Source organism: Microcaecilia unicolor, chromosome 3 (genome assembly GCF_901765095.1).
Source record: "Microcaecilia unicolor chromosome 3, aMicUni1.1, whole genome shotgun sequence".
Lineage (NCBI taxonomy): Eukaryota > Metazoa > Chordata > Amphibia > Gymnophiona > Siphonopidae > Microcaecilia > Microcaecilia unicolor.
The window spans coordinates 491,727,345-491,743,920 of record NC_044033.1 but is presented as its reverse complement, the minus strand read 5'-3'; the positions used below and the strand labels follow the sequence as shown (position 1 = coordinate 491,743,920).

The 16,576-nt window shown below is 42.3% G+C and overlaps 1 protein-coding gene across 1 annotated transcript in view; it reads left to right on the top strand.

Annotated features, from left to right (window-relative positions):
* LOC115467264 overlaps positions 1-13,706 on the top strand; it is a 145,507-nt gene extending 131,801 nt beyond the window's left edge. Inside the window, 2 exon segments of the mRNA XM_030199080.1 lie at positions 12,867-13,199; positions 13,202-13,706. Coding sequence (XP_030054940.1) covers positions 12,867-13,199; positions 13,202-13,491 — 623 coding nt within the window. The 3' untranslated portion in view covers positions 13,492-13,706.
* The last annotated feature ends 2,870 nt before the right edge of the window (positions 13,707-16,576 follow it).

The following is a 16,576-nucleotide window of genomic DNA, read 5'->3' as shown; positions in this document are numbered from 1 at the left end:
TTTTCTTTTTCCAAAAAAATTTAGAGAGCAGACCCATCAATTTTCTCCAGTCTCTTCTCAGAAGATATATTGGTAGTATTTGGAAGCAGTAAAGCCACTTCGGGAATAGGATCATATTAAATAAGCTAATTCGTCCCAACAAAGATATTGGCAAATTAGACCATCTCTCTAATAGGCGTTTTGTATACTCAAATAGGGCAGTGATATTCTTTTGGTATAGCTTTGAGGGATCCCCCGGTAATTGTATGCCTAAATAGATGAATGATCCATCTATTCTCCTGAGTGGGCAAGCTAAGCGAGACCACTCGTCAGCTGTCACGTTTAATGGTTGGATCTCAGATTTGTCTAAATTAAGTCCAAACCCTGAGAAATCCCCAAATTCCTGAAAGAGCTCCAAAGTCACTGGCAAAGATGTACTAGGTTGGCTGAGAATTACCAGTAAGTCATCCGCAAAAGCGGATATTTTAAAATGTTCATGCCCCACATGTATCCCCTGGATCTCTGTCATCCCCACAATATCTCTAATTAAAGGATCGATCACCAACACAAACAGGAGAGGGGATAAGGGACAGCCTTGTCTAGTGCCTCTTGCTATCTCAAATCTTCGGGATGTCACTCCATTCGCCAAAACCTCTGCCTATGGGTCATGGTATAGTGTCTTAATGGCTTCCTGAAAGAACCCCGTTATACCGTAAGTCTCCTGTACCGCGAATAGGAAGTCCCACCGCACCCGATCGAAGGCTTTGTGGGCATCAAAACTAATCAGCACTGAAGGGATCTTATCGTTTTTAATCTGCTCCAATGCCAGTAAAATCTTCCTCAGATTTTTCACAACCGATCGGTTTCGTATAAATCCTACCTGAGGATCAAGCACCAATTGAGGTAAAAATCTAGCCAACCTATTTGACAGCACTTTCGCAAACAATTTAGCTTCATATGCGATTAGGGATATTGGACGATAGGATTCTGCCAAGGTTGGATCCCTCCCTGGCTTCAATAATACAATTATTTGTGCTGTCCGCAGTGAAGATGGGAGTTCCCCGTGTGTTACATAAGTATTAAAGACCTTTGTTAAACACTCTCCAATCTCATCGATTAAAAGTTTGTACCACTCTGATGTGAATCCATCTATTCCCGGTGCTTTATACATAGGGCTATCTCGTATACACCACTGAACCTCCTCCACTGTGATAGCTGCATTCAATATCTCTTGCTGGTCCCTCCCAAGTCGGGGGAGATTCTGCCCCTCTAAATATGACATTGCTTCCAGTCCCTCGTTTTCTGGTGGTGAATATAAACTGGTATAAAAGGCTTCAAATACTCTATTAATATTCTCGTTTGTGTGATGTCTAGTGCCTTGTGCGTCTGTGAGTTGTGTTACCCATCTCCTCCCCCTCGTTTGGGTAATCAGCCTCGCTAAGAGTTTTCCTTGTTTATTGGCATATTGGTACATCTGATATTTATAGTATATCAAGGATTTTTGTGTGCAGGAATGAATTAATTGATTAAGTTCTGTCTGTGCTATCACCAATGCTTTCTTGTGGGCACTAGATTGTGTTCTCCCATATAGTTGTCTGAGAGAGCGCACTCTCATCTCCAGTCGTCTCATCTCAGCCTCCCTCATTTTCTTTTTATGAGCTGTGTATGATATTATATGTCCCCGCAATACAGCCTTAGCGGCCTCCCAGAATAGTACTGGATTTAATTGAAAGCTCTCTCGATTGAGTTCCCCATATTCTTCCCATTTTTCCTTCATAAAAGTATGAAAATGGGAATCATAATATAACGCCCTGGGGAATCTCCAGTAAGGAGGTCTCGTGGGTTCATTATTCCATTTCAGAGATACCCAAATCATTGCATGGTCCGACACCTGGGTTGGGCCTATCTCCGCCTGTACCAGGTGAGTTGCAATATGTTGTGATACCAACAGGTAATCAATACGTGACTGCGTCCCATGAGCTCTAGATAAATGGGTGTAGTCACGCTCTCCTGGATGTAGCAAACGCCAGGAATCCAACAGCTCCAGTTTTGAGCACACCCAAGGCACTCCCCTGGAATAATTCAGTGGTCTAATCCGAGAGGGGCCAGTGCTGTCCACCAATGGGTCGTACACCTGATTAAAATCTCCACCCACTATCACCGGCATCTGTTCAAATCTCTGTATCTGCCTGATAAGGTTCTGGAAAAATGCTTATCATATTGATTTGGGGCGTAGATATTAACTAATAGCAATGGTCTATTATTTAATGTGATGTGTTGAATGACATATCTCCCCTGAGAGTCAGTAACCCTACCATGTAATACATATTGGAGCCCTTTTCGAAATAGAATTGCCACTCCCGCTTTTTTGTTGGTCGTGGGACTATCCACCAGGTCCCCCACCCACCACCAGCACAGTTTTTTGTGTTCACTGGCATTCAGATGCGTTTCTTGAAGTAGAACTACTTGTGCTTTTTGTCTATTCAGTGTTTGTAATATCTTAGATCGTTTGACTGGTGATATTATGCCCCCCACATTCCATGATAAGATCTTAACCATTTTTCTGTTTAAGTAATTCCATTACGCTGGTTTTTTAAAAAGTACATAACTTTTAGATTAGAGGGCTATCCCAGCTTATCCCTCCCCTCAAATATCTGTGGTGACCCGTGAAATCCTTGAGTTTTGTCTTTCCCATCTAAATTTATTTCTTCCTGCAGGCCCAATCTCCTTCCCTTCCCTCTACTACTTTGCCCTACCCCCCCCCTCCCCCATCCCTCCTGACCTTCCTAACCCCGACTCCCCCATATTCTAAAACCCCTCTGAAAGAAGATTTTAAAGGAAATATAATTTTAGTCACCAAAAGGTGGCTATCAGAAGGTATTAGCAAAGTATCAGAGAAATATTTCTTCAAGAAATCAGTAGCTTATATCTAGGATATTATAGGTAAATTTATCATTCTCAAGTTATTTTCCCTTAATTGGTTCTCCAGAAATTCAAATTTTTACAAGAAAGATAACTATTCTTCATTACCAAATTATCTAATTTTCATAGAGAAGCCATTTCCGTAATCAAAGTCTCTATTTTTATATCTTGGACTTCCACTTTGTTAGATAAGTATTAATATAAATTCTTTAACTCACATAGTGAAAAATTTTAAACATCTGAAGAAGACAGTTATTCACATTCTGCTGCAGTTCCTATAGTATGTCCTTTATGACATTATTGGCTTCACCAAGTCCAATTTCTCCACAGAAACTGCTCCAGATATCTTCGGGGGGAAGAGCTCACTCTCCAATCCCACAGTTGGTTTATTATCCAGAGTTGATGCTGCACCAGGACCTCCTCGGGTCACAAGAAAATCCTAACCCACTTCGGGCGTTTCCATTATTGACCTCCATAGTGGTTAGGGTGGTGGACTTTGGTCCTGGGGAACTGAGGAACTGAGTTTGATTCCCGACACAGGCAGCTCCTTGTGACTCTGGGCAAGTCACTTAACCCTCCATTGCCTGCCGCATTGAGCCTGCCATGAGTGGAAAAGCGCGGGGTAGAAATGTAACAAAAAATAAAAATAAAAAATAAATTACTATTTCCGCATCTTGGAGGGGTCGTGCCAACAGGGGGACTCAAAGTCACTCCCTCCACTGAGATTCGGCAATAAAGCCTTGCTGTTCCCCGAAGCAAGAACCGATATCCCCGATGTTATGACCCTGAATCTCTCCACAATAGACTGAGAAGTGGTGGGAACCCCAGCCGTGTTCGAGCAGGACAGCACCACGGCTTTGCCTTTTCTCTTCCCCATTCTCTGGGGAGCGCGCCTTCTTCTTCAGGCATTCTGGTGTAAAACGGGAACTCAACTAGCGTACGTCCTCCCTCAACACCATCTTGGTTCCTCCAGGTTGGGAAACTCTTTGTCTGGTTTCTCCTCAGAGGCCTGTCTGATATGGGTAACCCTACAGCATAGCCCTCTGAGTCATTGAAACACGGAAGCCCCTCCACCACTTGCAAGGTGGTGTCCCTTTGGAGGGGCTTCCTCTTCATTTGTATCATTGTTTTGTCAAATGCAACCACCCAATCTTCAAACAGTTCTCCCATCATCCATGCATGTTTGTTTGCCTTGTAAGTCACCAGAAGGCATTTTACATTTTTGAAATAGTGAGGATTTTGTGATTTTCTGATTACAAATAGTGAGCACTTGTCAGTGCCAGACGTGTGGCAGCAAATTGCGGCTGTGAGGCAGTCTTTAGCTCTTTTTCCACCATGGCACTTTTCTTTTTTGAAGCACAACGTTCGGTCTGGTAACAGTTTGTAAAAGACGCCAGTTTCATCCATGTTGAACACATCTGGTCTGTAGCCCCCCATTATTTTTGGCAAATGGGAAAGCCAACCGCTCACTGCTTCCTGCTTTACACTAGCATGCTCACCAGCAGCAACCTTGAAAACGATGTTATGGTGGTTTTTTTAAAGCATTCAAGGAATCCATTGGAACATTTCCATTCGGGTAACCCCATCTCTTTAGCCAGACATTCAGAAATCTCTGTAAGCATCGGCCATTTACTAGAAGTTGTGCAGCGCGAGTCTTTTAAACCAATTTAACAATGCCCCTTCAACGTCCGTGTACAGGCTAGTTCACATGCGCTTACAGCTTGCTGCTGCTAGTGACGAATGAAAATCCTTTATTATTTTGTCCTCCTTGTTAGCTAGTTTTGACACAGTGGAAATGTCAATACCAAACTTTTCTGCAATATCTTTGCGCTTACAGTTGTTATGCAACATTTTTATAATCTCTATTTTTGTGTTTAAGTCCAAATCGACACGCTTACGCTTAGCCATTATTTTAAAGTGCATGTGTAGACCTACACGTCACTGCTAATCCTGACGCTGCAGCTGAACTAGCATTTGTCATGTGATAAAGAAGAGCACTGTGATTGGCTGTTTAGCGGCATGGATCGTCACTTTGTGACATTAAGCGGTAGGTTTTGAATCACCAAGGGGCTAAACTGGTTGACATTAACCGATATGTGATATTACGCAGACTGACAATAGGCGTAATAAGTTCTTGTAAATTACAATGGGTGCTGACTGGGGATAAAAATGATGTGATATTAAGCGGGGCATGATAGTAACCATTGTGGTATTAAATGGGTTTGACTGTATTATATTAGTCCAGTAAAAAGATATCACCTTGTAATTTCTTTTGTTTTATTTCTCAACCTTTACTAAACTCCTGATTTCCCTCAAATCTTTTACTGTGTCTATTTTACCAAAGGAGAATAATCTACACTGCTAGCTTTGAGTAAACTTTAAGAGTACTCTACATTGTCAACACAAAAGGAGGTTAATTTTAGGCTCTAACAGGCAAAATTCCACAAAATGCTTTTTCTCGCACCCTAAGCATGCATTAGGGCTTAATGTCCTTAGTAAAAGGGCCCTTTAGGTTATTATTTCTTCTTTTTGGTTACTCAGCACGTCCCAACCAAAGTTAGGATTCTGCCCCTGCCCTCAATGTAGGAGGAAGATCCAACATTTCAACCACCACTCCAGGTTTTTAATCTGCCTCAGCTCCTACCATAACCAAGCTGGTTATAAGCATTGTGGGTATATGTCCATGAACCTGAAAATATCATTTTAACCAGCTTTTAAACCAATATAAAGTGGAAAAGAGGCTTTTTGAAAGAATTCTGAGGTAGGAAAGAGGGCTTTGTCTGTGCAGAGATTGACTGATTGTGCGTTACATTCATCATCCTACAACATAACTTCAGAAGTTCACCTGCAAAGGAAGAGCACCAGAAATCAATTAAAATGCTGAAATGCTCCTTGGAAAATGCTAAGCCGAACAAACAATCATCTTCAGAATACTCACATGGTCCTAAAGTGAAGGTGTCCTCTGTGACCCCTGCAAAAGTGCAAACCTATCAAGGTTGAAGAATGTGTACTGTATGTGTGTCTCCTCAGAACATTCCCATATCCATCTTTAGTGCAGTCTACTCCCTCAAAAAGACAGCTCAGGGGCAGCACTGACACATTCTGACCTCAGTCAATGCAGCCATTTCAGTGCACACATATTAGATTGTCTGTGAGATTCAGCACAGGAACTGTTTTATAATGCTAGTGTGGGTACTGCACAGGACTCCACTGGCTCCTCAGTTCAGCATCAACCCTCTCCTGTGCTCCAGCCTCGGATATCTTCAACTCCAGTTCTAGTGACAATAATGGATGAATCATTGTCATCTGCTTTTGTGTCCCTTCCAGAACAACCTAATTTGTTCCTGCAAAAGATATTCAACAAATTTGTTAAGAGATACTACAAGGACTCACCAAAGGTTCAATATTGACAACCCAGTGCAATGTATCTCTATCTACTGGTGTAACTCCTACGCAGAGACAAATATTCTTCTCAGTATCCAATAGTTTCTCTACTTTGTACTTCAGATTCAGAGCATCAAGGAAGCTACTCACTATCATGTCCCTCCCCATATTCTGACATCTCACAAGGTGCTCTGGAAGACGTTTTGACCTAGTCTACATTCCTCCAGAATCCTCCCTAGAAACAGATGACTACTCTACAGGACTTCAGTTTGTCTATCTCCTTCCCCAACATAGAATGAGTCCCTTTTAAGAGTACCTCATATCTAAAATTTGTTTAATAAATGACAATGGAGGTGCCGTTCCCACTTCAGTAGGAAATAGAACCAAGAGCAGATGTATCTGGTAAATTGTGGCCCCAAAGGCTACAGGTGCTGTACCAATTCATAGCCTTCTTTAGAAGCAGCAGCTTCATATGTGACAAGCCCCACTTACTATCCAACCTTTCTCCAAAAAGATGGCCATGAAATAAAAAGTCCAATTGTATTTATTTATTTTTAGTACACTTATACCCCGACATTTTCCCACAAAAGTGGGCACAATGCAGCTTACAAAAATTGCATATCAATAAGGGCAAGAACTGTTTGAAACAGGTACGAAGAAGGTGTGGGCTGAGAGATATAGTTGAGATATGCCTTCTCAAACAGAAATGTTTTTAAGGATCTCTTGAAAATTTCATGGTCGTCAATCTCCTTTAAGGACCTAGGTAGACTGTTCCAAGTCCAGAAAAATACTCCTCTGTCATAGTTAAATCAACTTTGAAAAAGGCAAGGAAATGCAGGGAATTTTCAGTCATGCCACCTGGCAAAGACCTTAGGCTTCTAAAGCACTTGAATAAGAAAGTATTCCAAGGGCGATACAATTTGCATATATTGCAACTCATCATCTTTACATGGCACAACATCTTTCATAAGGTATAGAGTTTCTCACCCAGTCTGTCCCCACAGATGCAAGCTGAACTAGCAGCTATTTTAGCAGAAGCAGGTGAGTACAGGACCCATCTTATATGTATAGTTTATAATGTATAATCTCTATTCAAGGGGCACAGTATTCCTAACTAGAGAACTAGTATACTATAATATATAACAATCTTTCTCCAGAGACATCAATATAATAATTATTAAAGTTTATTGAATATCAATGTTAATCAAACATGAGCCCACCACTTATCACACCCATCACTCACATTCATTGACACGCTCACAACCCACCCAATGTACTCAAATCAAAATTCCCTCGTATCCTGCTCCCTGAAGAACTGCGCTTTTACATATACATTAATTGGCACGGAACAAAAAATTACATCAGTCCAGTTCATGTCAATATTCCATTGTGCTTCTACACCGTTCCCTTGTAATTTGAAAGATCTTGTGCTGCTCCAAAGACAACAAATTTGACTCTGAATTCGATGTAGCAGAGTCCTTGACTTTTTCTCTATGAAGAAAAGTTCAAAATAAACATTTGTACTTTCATTTTTCCTTCCTTGTTTGAAGAAGGGGGATTGGCTGTGCATTCTGGATCTCAAAGAAGCTTGTATGAACATTCCAATCCATCTACATTGCAGAAGATACCTCTGGTTCATGCTCCAGATGGACCATTATCAGTACAAGGCCCTCCCTTTTGGCTGCTCATCAGCCCAAGAATGTTCACCAAGTGTTTTGTAGTCCTAGCCACATATCTGCACAAGAATGATCACTTGATATTTCTGTACCTTGCAAGTAGTTTCTAGCAGTGTCTTTAGAGAGCTTGACTCTAGCTCTCAGAGACAAAAACAGTTCACCTACTGCAAAGCCTCAGCTTCACCATTCACCTCAATCTTGTGCCCCACAAACCAGATTTCTTTCACAGGAGCTATTCTGGACGCAGTACAAGGCAAAGGTTCTTTGACCTCAGACACTCTGCAGTCTCTGATGCTTCACGTCTGCAAAATTCAAACCTCTGCCATGGTCAGTCAAATCCTATTTACAAATATTAGAACATATGGTTTCTGCATTCCCTTTTGCCCACCTAAACAAGAGAAGACCTTGATGGAATCTCAGATTCCAATGGAACCACCCTATCTAGTTTCTGTTTTCTAGACTATGCTGCAACGGTGAGTATCCACACACAACCTTGCCCTCAAGTTTCCAATTCATACCACTCGTATATTACTAAGTCCTAACAGATGCTTCCAGCGCCAGGTGGGAAATACTCCCACCTTACTCAGAAAGCCTAGTCACAATCCAAAGATTGCTCCATATCCTCTGGAACTCTGGGCCATATTTTACTCCTTCTACTCCTTTTTCTGGCGATTAAGAAACATATTTGGAAGCATTTCTTCCTGAAGCACTGTGCTTCAGCGAAACAAGGCACTCTTGTTGAAGATTTTTTTGCTTGGTTGTAGCTAAAGTTGGCATTGCATTGAAGACAGGATGGGATGAGGACAACGTTGAGAGTTACTCTAGACGACATGTGAAAGTCGGATAAGCACTTATTGGTGCACCTTTTCTCAATATGTCTTTATTATGCAGGCCTGACAGAGAATTTGTTTACATCAGTTAAGGGCATTTCCCATTTTTTGAGTAATATTCGAAACGCCATTGCAGATGATTAAAGCATTTTCTCTCGCAGCTACAGTTTTTTAAGAAAAAAAGGGTTTTTTTTAAAGGAACTAAAGCTTTTTCTCCTTTGTAGGAGTTTTTTTGCATTTGGTTCTTTTTTACCCTTGTAGATATTATAGAAGCCAATGATATGGTCTTACTCTCCACACGCAGTTGAGGTGTACCCAGTAGTGGTACTGTTATTCAACATTGAATGGCCTCACTAGGAAGCTTTGATGTTTCTTTTGTTTAACTATCACATTCTTGATATAACTGTAAGAGAATACAGGCTTTATTTACAAACTGACGGTGATTTGTAGCATTGGCAATATACCAGTTTGTATTCCCGTATTGTATATTTTTGAGGTATCAACTCCTATATATTCATCTCTCCTAAAAAATTGATGTTTTAGTTCAGATGAACAACTAAGTTGCCATGTTCTATATCAAAAGAAGCCAAAGAGGAACAGGATCACTATATCTGTGCTGGGAAGTGACAAGGATTTGGGATTTTGCCATTACCAGTCACATCCAGTTCCAAGGCACATTTATCCCCGGTGTCCAGAAACAAACAGCCTCAGCAGAGATTTTCAACCTCAAGGGTGGTCTCTGGATAAGCAAATCCTGTAAAACGTGTTTCAGCCTTGAGGGACCCCTCAAACAGACCTCTTTCATCAATTAAAATGCAAAGTTACTCCCCTATTGCTCAGTGTACTCATTCTTCTATTGAATGGCAAGGGATGTCTTCGTTATATTCTGAACTTTGGTTTCCCTTTGTATTTATATCCCGTACTGCTCGCAGCAAAAACTATACACAAATTCCAACAGAGCCTGGCAACCATGATAATTACAGCACCTCACTGGCCTTGTCAGAACTGGTTCTGTTTGCTCAAAAGACTTGTAATTCTACACCACACTAGTTAGCTTTATTTCCGTCATCAAGTACTCAGGATGACAGCGCTCTTTTCTATCCAAATCTCAAATCCTTAGCCTGATAGTGTGGAAATTGTGCAGCACTTGGTCTCCACTCTAGGCCTATCAGAGCCTATTCCAGACATAATGGTTGCTGCAAGAAAACCGTCTACCAGATATACCTACACTTTGAAGAAGAAAAGGTTTTCCATCTGGTGCTTCACAAATAGCCATGGGCCCATTTTCCCCTGGATTCTATCTAGTGCGACTGAAATCGCACACGCAAATCCGGTTGTATTCTGGATTTGTGCGTGCAATTTAATTACTTAACAAGCCAATCAGCGCTGATAATTGCCACTTAAGCAATTATTGACACTAATTTGTATTAATTAGAATTTACGCATACAACATGCTAGGCATATTCTGTAAAGTGGTGTGCGTAAATTCGAATGCACTCTGCCCAAAAGGGGGCATGGCCAAGAGTGTGGAATGGGCAGACTGTGGTTGCCTATTGAGGCTAGAATCTATTTCAAATTGGCGTGTTTTCTCTTTAAACTTCTACATAACTTGGCACCAGACTATCTATATCCACAGTTTATATTCATTTATGCTTTAAGAACAAGACGTACTGGTACTGTAGGTTATTCTTTTCCACCATCAAAAGGTAATAAGAGATTACATTTCTTTGAATTAGGGTTGGCATTTCAAGCAGCAAGATTGTGGATTATGATTTCACCTATATTTAAATCTTCTCAGTCCTATATTCTTTTTAGGAAAAATTTGAAGACACTTCTGTTTCAGAAATATGTATCTCATGCTAACTACTGATCTACTATTATTAAATTTATTATTATGCCCCTTCTTCCCAGTTAAATGAAACAGGCTTCATAAATAGCTGTAACCTACTTAGAACTACGAGGTAATAGCAGGATAGGAATCCAATTTACCATTATCATTGTTTTGAAAATCTATGTGTATGGTTATAGAATACACCTGGTCCCCACCTAATTTAGGCTCTGGTATTTACATCAAGTATTACTTGGCATAAATGGACATGCCTAGAATTAGGCGCAGGCATGGCTGCTAGGCATAGTCTATAAACTGCGCCTAATTTTAGGCTCAGTTTACAGAATATGCCTAGGCGGAAATATTTTCAGAGCCATATATAGAATCTAGTCCTTTAAGTCTGCCTGATGGCAGCCTGCATTTTCATATCATCCAGGACAGTGATTCCTGGACCTGGAGGCACCCAGCCAGTCAGGTTTTCAGGATATCCACAATGAATATTCATGAGAGAGATTTGCCTGCACTACCCCCACTGCATGCAAATCGCAGTCATGAATATTCATTCCTGAAAACCTGACTGGCTGGGTGCCTCCAGGGCCAGGTCTGGGAACCACTGACCTAGGACTCCAATGTACTCCACCAGAGTACATCTTAGCACTTTCTGTTCCTATTACATTCCGTTTCTTCGGATTCAAGCCAGAAGAATAGCCAGGTTGATACTTCAGGGGCAGCGGAGGACAGACTGTGCAGGCACACAGGTACATGTAGGCGTGATGCACCGGCAGGACCGCATAAAAAAATAGGCACCGGCGCCATCAGAACTCCATTTGGGGAAGTGGCCACTGCCCTAGCGACCCACCTAGCTATACCACTGCTTCAAGCATCTGTGATCTGTTTGAACTTTGGGTTCTTGGATCAATGAAATGAAGAATTGATATCGTTGCATGTTCTGTTCAGGTGACATGAAGAACTGTTGTCATCGTATGCTTTAATGGAAATCAGTATCTGTTTGGACTTATATACATGTGTGTGATCGTTTTTAATGGGACATTCTTTTAGGGAATGTGGGTGGTAATATGGTTTTAGATACTTTGTAATAAAAATGTGTATATTTTTTTATATTGGTTTTTGAAATTAATATATTATATTTTTCATTAATTATTTAAGTTCTCTATTTTGTTTTAGGATCTTTTGTTTGAGACAGCTGTTTAAATATTGTTCCTATTGTTTATTTTTGAGTAACAGTGGCATAGCCATGGGGGGGACCTGTGGAGTACCTGCTTTGGGTTCAGGCTCTCCCCCCCTGCCCCCAAATTGCAGCACCATCTGGCTGGCAAGGATCCCTAAGCCCTGTCCGCCACCAGCAGTCTGGCAGTCAATGGCTCTTTCCATGGGTCGCTACTACCATGCTGTGCCGCCGCCCCCCCCCCCCCCCCATGCATACTTGGTTTTTGTGCATGCATGAAAACTGAGCATTTGGGGGGGGCACTGTGGCAGTAGACCATGAAAAGAGCTAATGACTGCCAAGGCCGTAGGTGAAGGACTTCTGCTGGCAGGGCTTAGGGCTCCCCACCTGTTTAGATACTTGATTGTAGGGAGTGGGGCATAGAGAGTAGGGCGGGGCAGAGAGTGAGGGGCAGGGCAAAGTTTTATGCCCCCCTCCAAATTTGGGCTCAGGTTCCCCCCAAATGTAAGCACTGGCTACATGATTGGCACATAAACCTATGAGTATGCAGCCTATATATGTGTATGTTAACCCAAATGGAGACATTCCCAGGGGAAGGATGGGGAAGGGTTTTATCATTTACATGCCTGCTTTATATAAAATATGCATGCAAAAATTTGTGAATACTAAATAACAGGTATACCTCTTTAAGATGATTGTGAGTTTTCCGGGGGGAGGGAGAGAATAGGAGCGTTAACAGAGGGGGGGGGGGAATGTTAGGAGGTGGGGGGGGGACAGGGAAAGGGAGGGGGGATTGGAGAAACGGAATAAAAAGTGAAAGCAGTAGACCCGATTTCTTTGATGGTTGATTAGAAGGGAATTATATGACTGGTTGTACATATTGAACATTTGATGTTGACAAAAGTGTACACTGTTTTCAATAAAAACCGTTGAAACATAAATAACAGGTATAACTCTGTGGGGGAACTTTCCATGGAATTATTTTCAAAGGTATTTGATGAATAATTAGGTGGCCTGTTACTCTCTAAGTGACTTATGCCTTTCTTTACCTTTCCTTCTAGATCTTCGTCAGAAAGTCTTCCATTTTCCAGAGGAAACTAGTGACAGCTATGTACTCCTCTTTCCAAAGAAACCTCTGTCACTCAGAGCATTTACTCTCTGTATGAAACTCGCAACTGAGTTACCCAGGAACCGTGAAATCATTTTCTTCTCCTATCGTACACAGTATTATGATGAACTGACCCTCTGGCAAGAGCTGGATGGGCGTTTTGGCTTTTACCTGAGTGGTCCAGGGTTACTGATTCGGGTACCAGATACCACCTTCTCCCAGTCCCACCTTTGCTTAACCTGGGAGTCTAGATCTGGCTTCACGGCTCTTTGGATCAATGGTAAAAGATTATCAAGAAGATTTATAGAGCAGGGCATAAAATCCAGCCCAATGGTATCGCCATGTTGGGGCAAGACCAGGACTCTCTTGGAGGAGATTTTGACCAACATCAAAGTTTTGTTGGACAAATAACTGACCTTTACATGTGGGATTACATACTACCATCTAATATTATTCGTAAAGTTCACAGAGGTCATAAGTTTCTTAGGGGAAATATCTTTGATTGGAGGTCCTTCTCATATGAGATAAAGGGGAATGTGATTGTAAAGCAAAAGAATACTCATACATATGAGGAATGAGCCTGAAGTTCCCCATAACATTTGCAATGTAACGTTTTTACTCAGTTATTTTCTATATTGTGCAAATAGGAGAATTTAAAATACAAAAGATTAAAAAAAAAAAAACAATTACATTTTTGGGCAGTTCTGCAAACTGTTCTGCTTTCAATGCAAAAAAATGAAAGCGTGAATAATTTTTTGACTATTTTAAAATTAATAAAATGACACTTAAAATACTTGGTTGTATTAAGTGTCTTTCTTTCCAATAGAATGCACTTTGGGCTACATTTGCTCTCTACTAGGTTAGCTTGTATTAACACTCTCAGTGCACTGTTATTAGTAAACAGGTCCCTTTGCATAAAATGGGGCCTGCCGTGAACAGTGTACATTAATGCACAATAGTACGCTTTTAATAAATCTAGCCCAAATAGTTTCAGCTGATCAGAGACATGCATGCAGCCAAGATTTGAATGGAGGGTCTAAAAGCACCTTTAGGGAATGCCTGAAATTTATTAATGTACATAAAAGCAATATTGAATATGCATATTATCAGCAATTATTAATGAGAAGCAAATGAGGCAAGAATTACCTCAGATGATAAAATACATTACCCTAAAGTATGGTAAGGTTTTGCACATAACGCGCATCAGTAGCAAAAACTAGCTCAAAGTAAGTGGAAAGCCTGTATGGTAGATACAGAGGGCATGCCCAGTGTCCACCCTGCATTTATTGCACAGGGCAGCAGCACTTACTGCACTGGCACCATAGTGCAAGCCATGGCAAATGGCAGGAGTGCGCTCACAGTTTCTACCACCACATGTAACATGGAGTGGGCCCACACAAAATCAAATGAAGAATAGATCGCAGTAGCAGACCCTCATCCCTCCCTGCACTTCAGAGTCCTCCTTCCCCCAATATGCTCCTGCACTTCTAATCCCCCTCAAGGTCCCTCCATAGTTTGATTCCCTCCCTGACAGCCTTGTACCTACAATCCCCCACTCCAAGGACCCCCATTATTCAATCCCCCAACATGCCCCTTCACTTCTAATCCTCCTCCTAAAGGCCCCCACATGGTCTGCTCCTCCCCGACATGCCTTTCATTGCCAACCCTCCTCCCTAGATTCCCATCCCAGTGATCCAGTCCCCCTGCACCTCTGATCTCCTCCCCAAGGTCCCCCACCTGTCCATAGTAACATAGTAGATGACGGCAGAAAAAGACCTGCATGGTCCATCCAGTCTGCCCATGACAAACTCATATGTGTATACCTTACCTTGAATTTGTACCTGTCCTTTTCAGGGCACAGACCATATAAGTCTGCCCAGCAGTATTTCCCGCCTCCCAACCACCAATTCCGCCTCCCATCACCGGCTCTGTTACAGACCGTATAAGTCTGCCCTCCCCTATCCTCGCCTCCCAACCACCACCCCCTCTTCCCCCCAACTGCTCCGCCACCCAATTTCAGCTAAGCTTCTGAGGATCCATTCCTTCTGCACAGGATTCCTCTATGCATATCCCACGCATGTTTGAACTCCGTTACCGTTTTCATCTCCACCACCTCCCGCGGGAGGGCATTCCAAGCGTCCACCACCCTCTCCGTAAAGAAATACTTCCTGACATCTTTCCTGAGTCTGCCCCCCTTCAATCTCATTTCATGTCCTCTCGTTCTACCGCCTTCCCATCTCCGGAAAAGATTCATTTGCGGATTAATACCTTTCAAATATTTGAACGTCTGTATCATATCACCCCTGTTCCTCCTTTCCTCCAGGGTGTACATGTTCAGGTCAGCAAGCCTCTCTTCATATGTCTTGGAACGTAAATCCCATACAATCCTCGTAGCTTTTCTTTGCACCGCTTCCATTTTTTTAACATCCTTCGCAAGATACGGCCTCCAAAACTGAACACAATACTCCAGGTGGGGCCTCACCAACGTCTTATACAGGGGCATTAAAACCTCCTTTCTTCTGCTGGTCACTCCTCTCTCTATACAGCCTAGCAATCTTCTAGCTACTGCCACCGCCTTGTCGCACTGTTTTGTCGCCTTCAGGTCCTCAGATACTATCACCCCAAGATCCCTCTCCCCGTCCGTGCCTATCAGACTCTCCCCGCCTAACACATACGTCTCCCTTGGATTTCTACTCCCTAAGTGCATCACTTTGCATTTCTTCGCATTGAATTTTAATTGCCAAACGTTAGACCATTCTTCTAGCTTCTTCAGATCTTTTTTCATGTTTTCCACACCCTCCGGGGTGTCCACTCTGTTGGAAATCTTGGTGTCATCCGCAAAAAGGCAAACTTTACCTTGTAACCCTTCGGCAATGTCACTCACAAATATATTGAACAGAATCGGCCCCAGCACCGATCCCTGAGGCACTCCACTACTCACCTTTCCTTCCTCCGAGCGAACTCCATTCACCACCACCCTCTGGCGTCTGTCCGTCAACCAGTTCCTAATCCAGTTCACCACTTCGGGTCCTAATTTCAGGCCATCTAGTTTATTTCAGAGCCTCCTGTGGGGAACCGTGTCGAAAGCCTTGCTGAAATCTAAGTAGATGACGTCCATAGCACGTCCTTGATTTAATTCTCCGGTCACCCAGTCAAAGAATTCAATGAGATTCGTTTGGCACGATTTCCCTTTGGTGAAACCATGTTGTCTCGGATCTTGCAACTTATTGGCTTCCAGGAAATTCACTATCCTTTCCTTCAGCATGGCTTCCTTTACTTTTCCAATAACCGAAGTGAGGCTTACCGGCCTGTAGTTTCCAGCTTCTTCCCTATCCCCACTTTTGTGAAGAAGGACCACCTCCGCCGTTCTCCAATCCCTCGGAACCTCTCCCGTCTCCAAGGATTTATTAAACAAGTCTTTAAGAGGACCCGCCAGAACCTCTCTGAGCTCCCTCAGTATTCTGGGGTGGATCCCGTCCGGCCCCATGGCTTTGTCCACCTTTAGCTTTCCAAGTTGTTGATACACACTCTCTTCCGTGAACGGCGCTCTATCCACCTCATTTTCAGGTGTACTTTTGCCAGTCTCTCTTGGTCCTTCCCCAGGGTTTTCTTCAGTGAAAACAGAACAAAAGTATCTAGTTAGCAAATTGGCTTTTTCTTCAT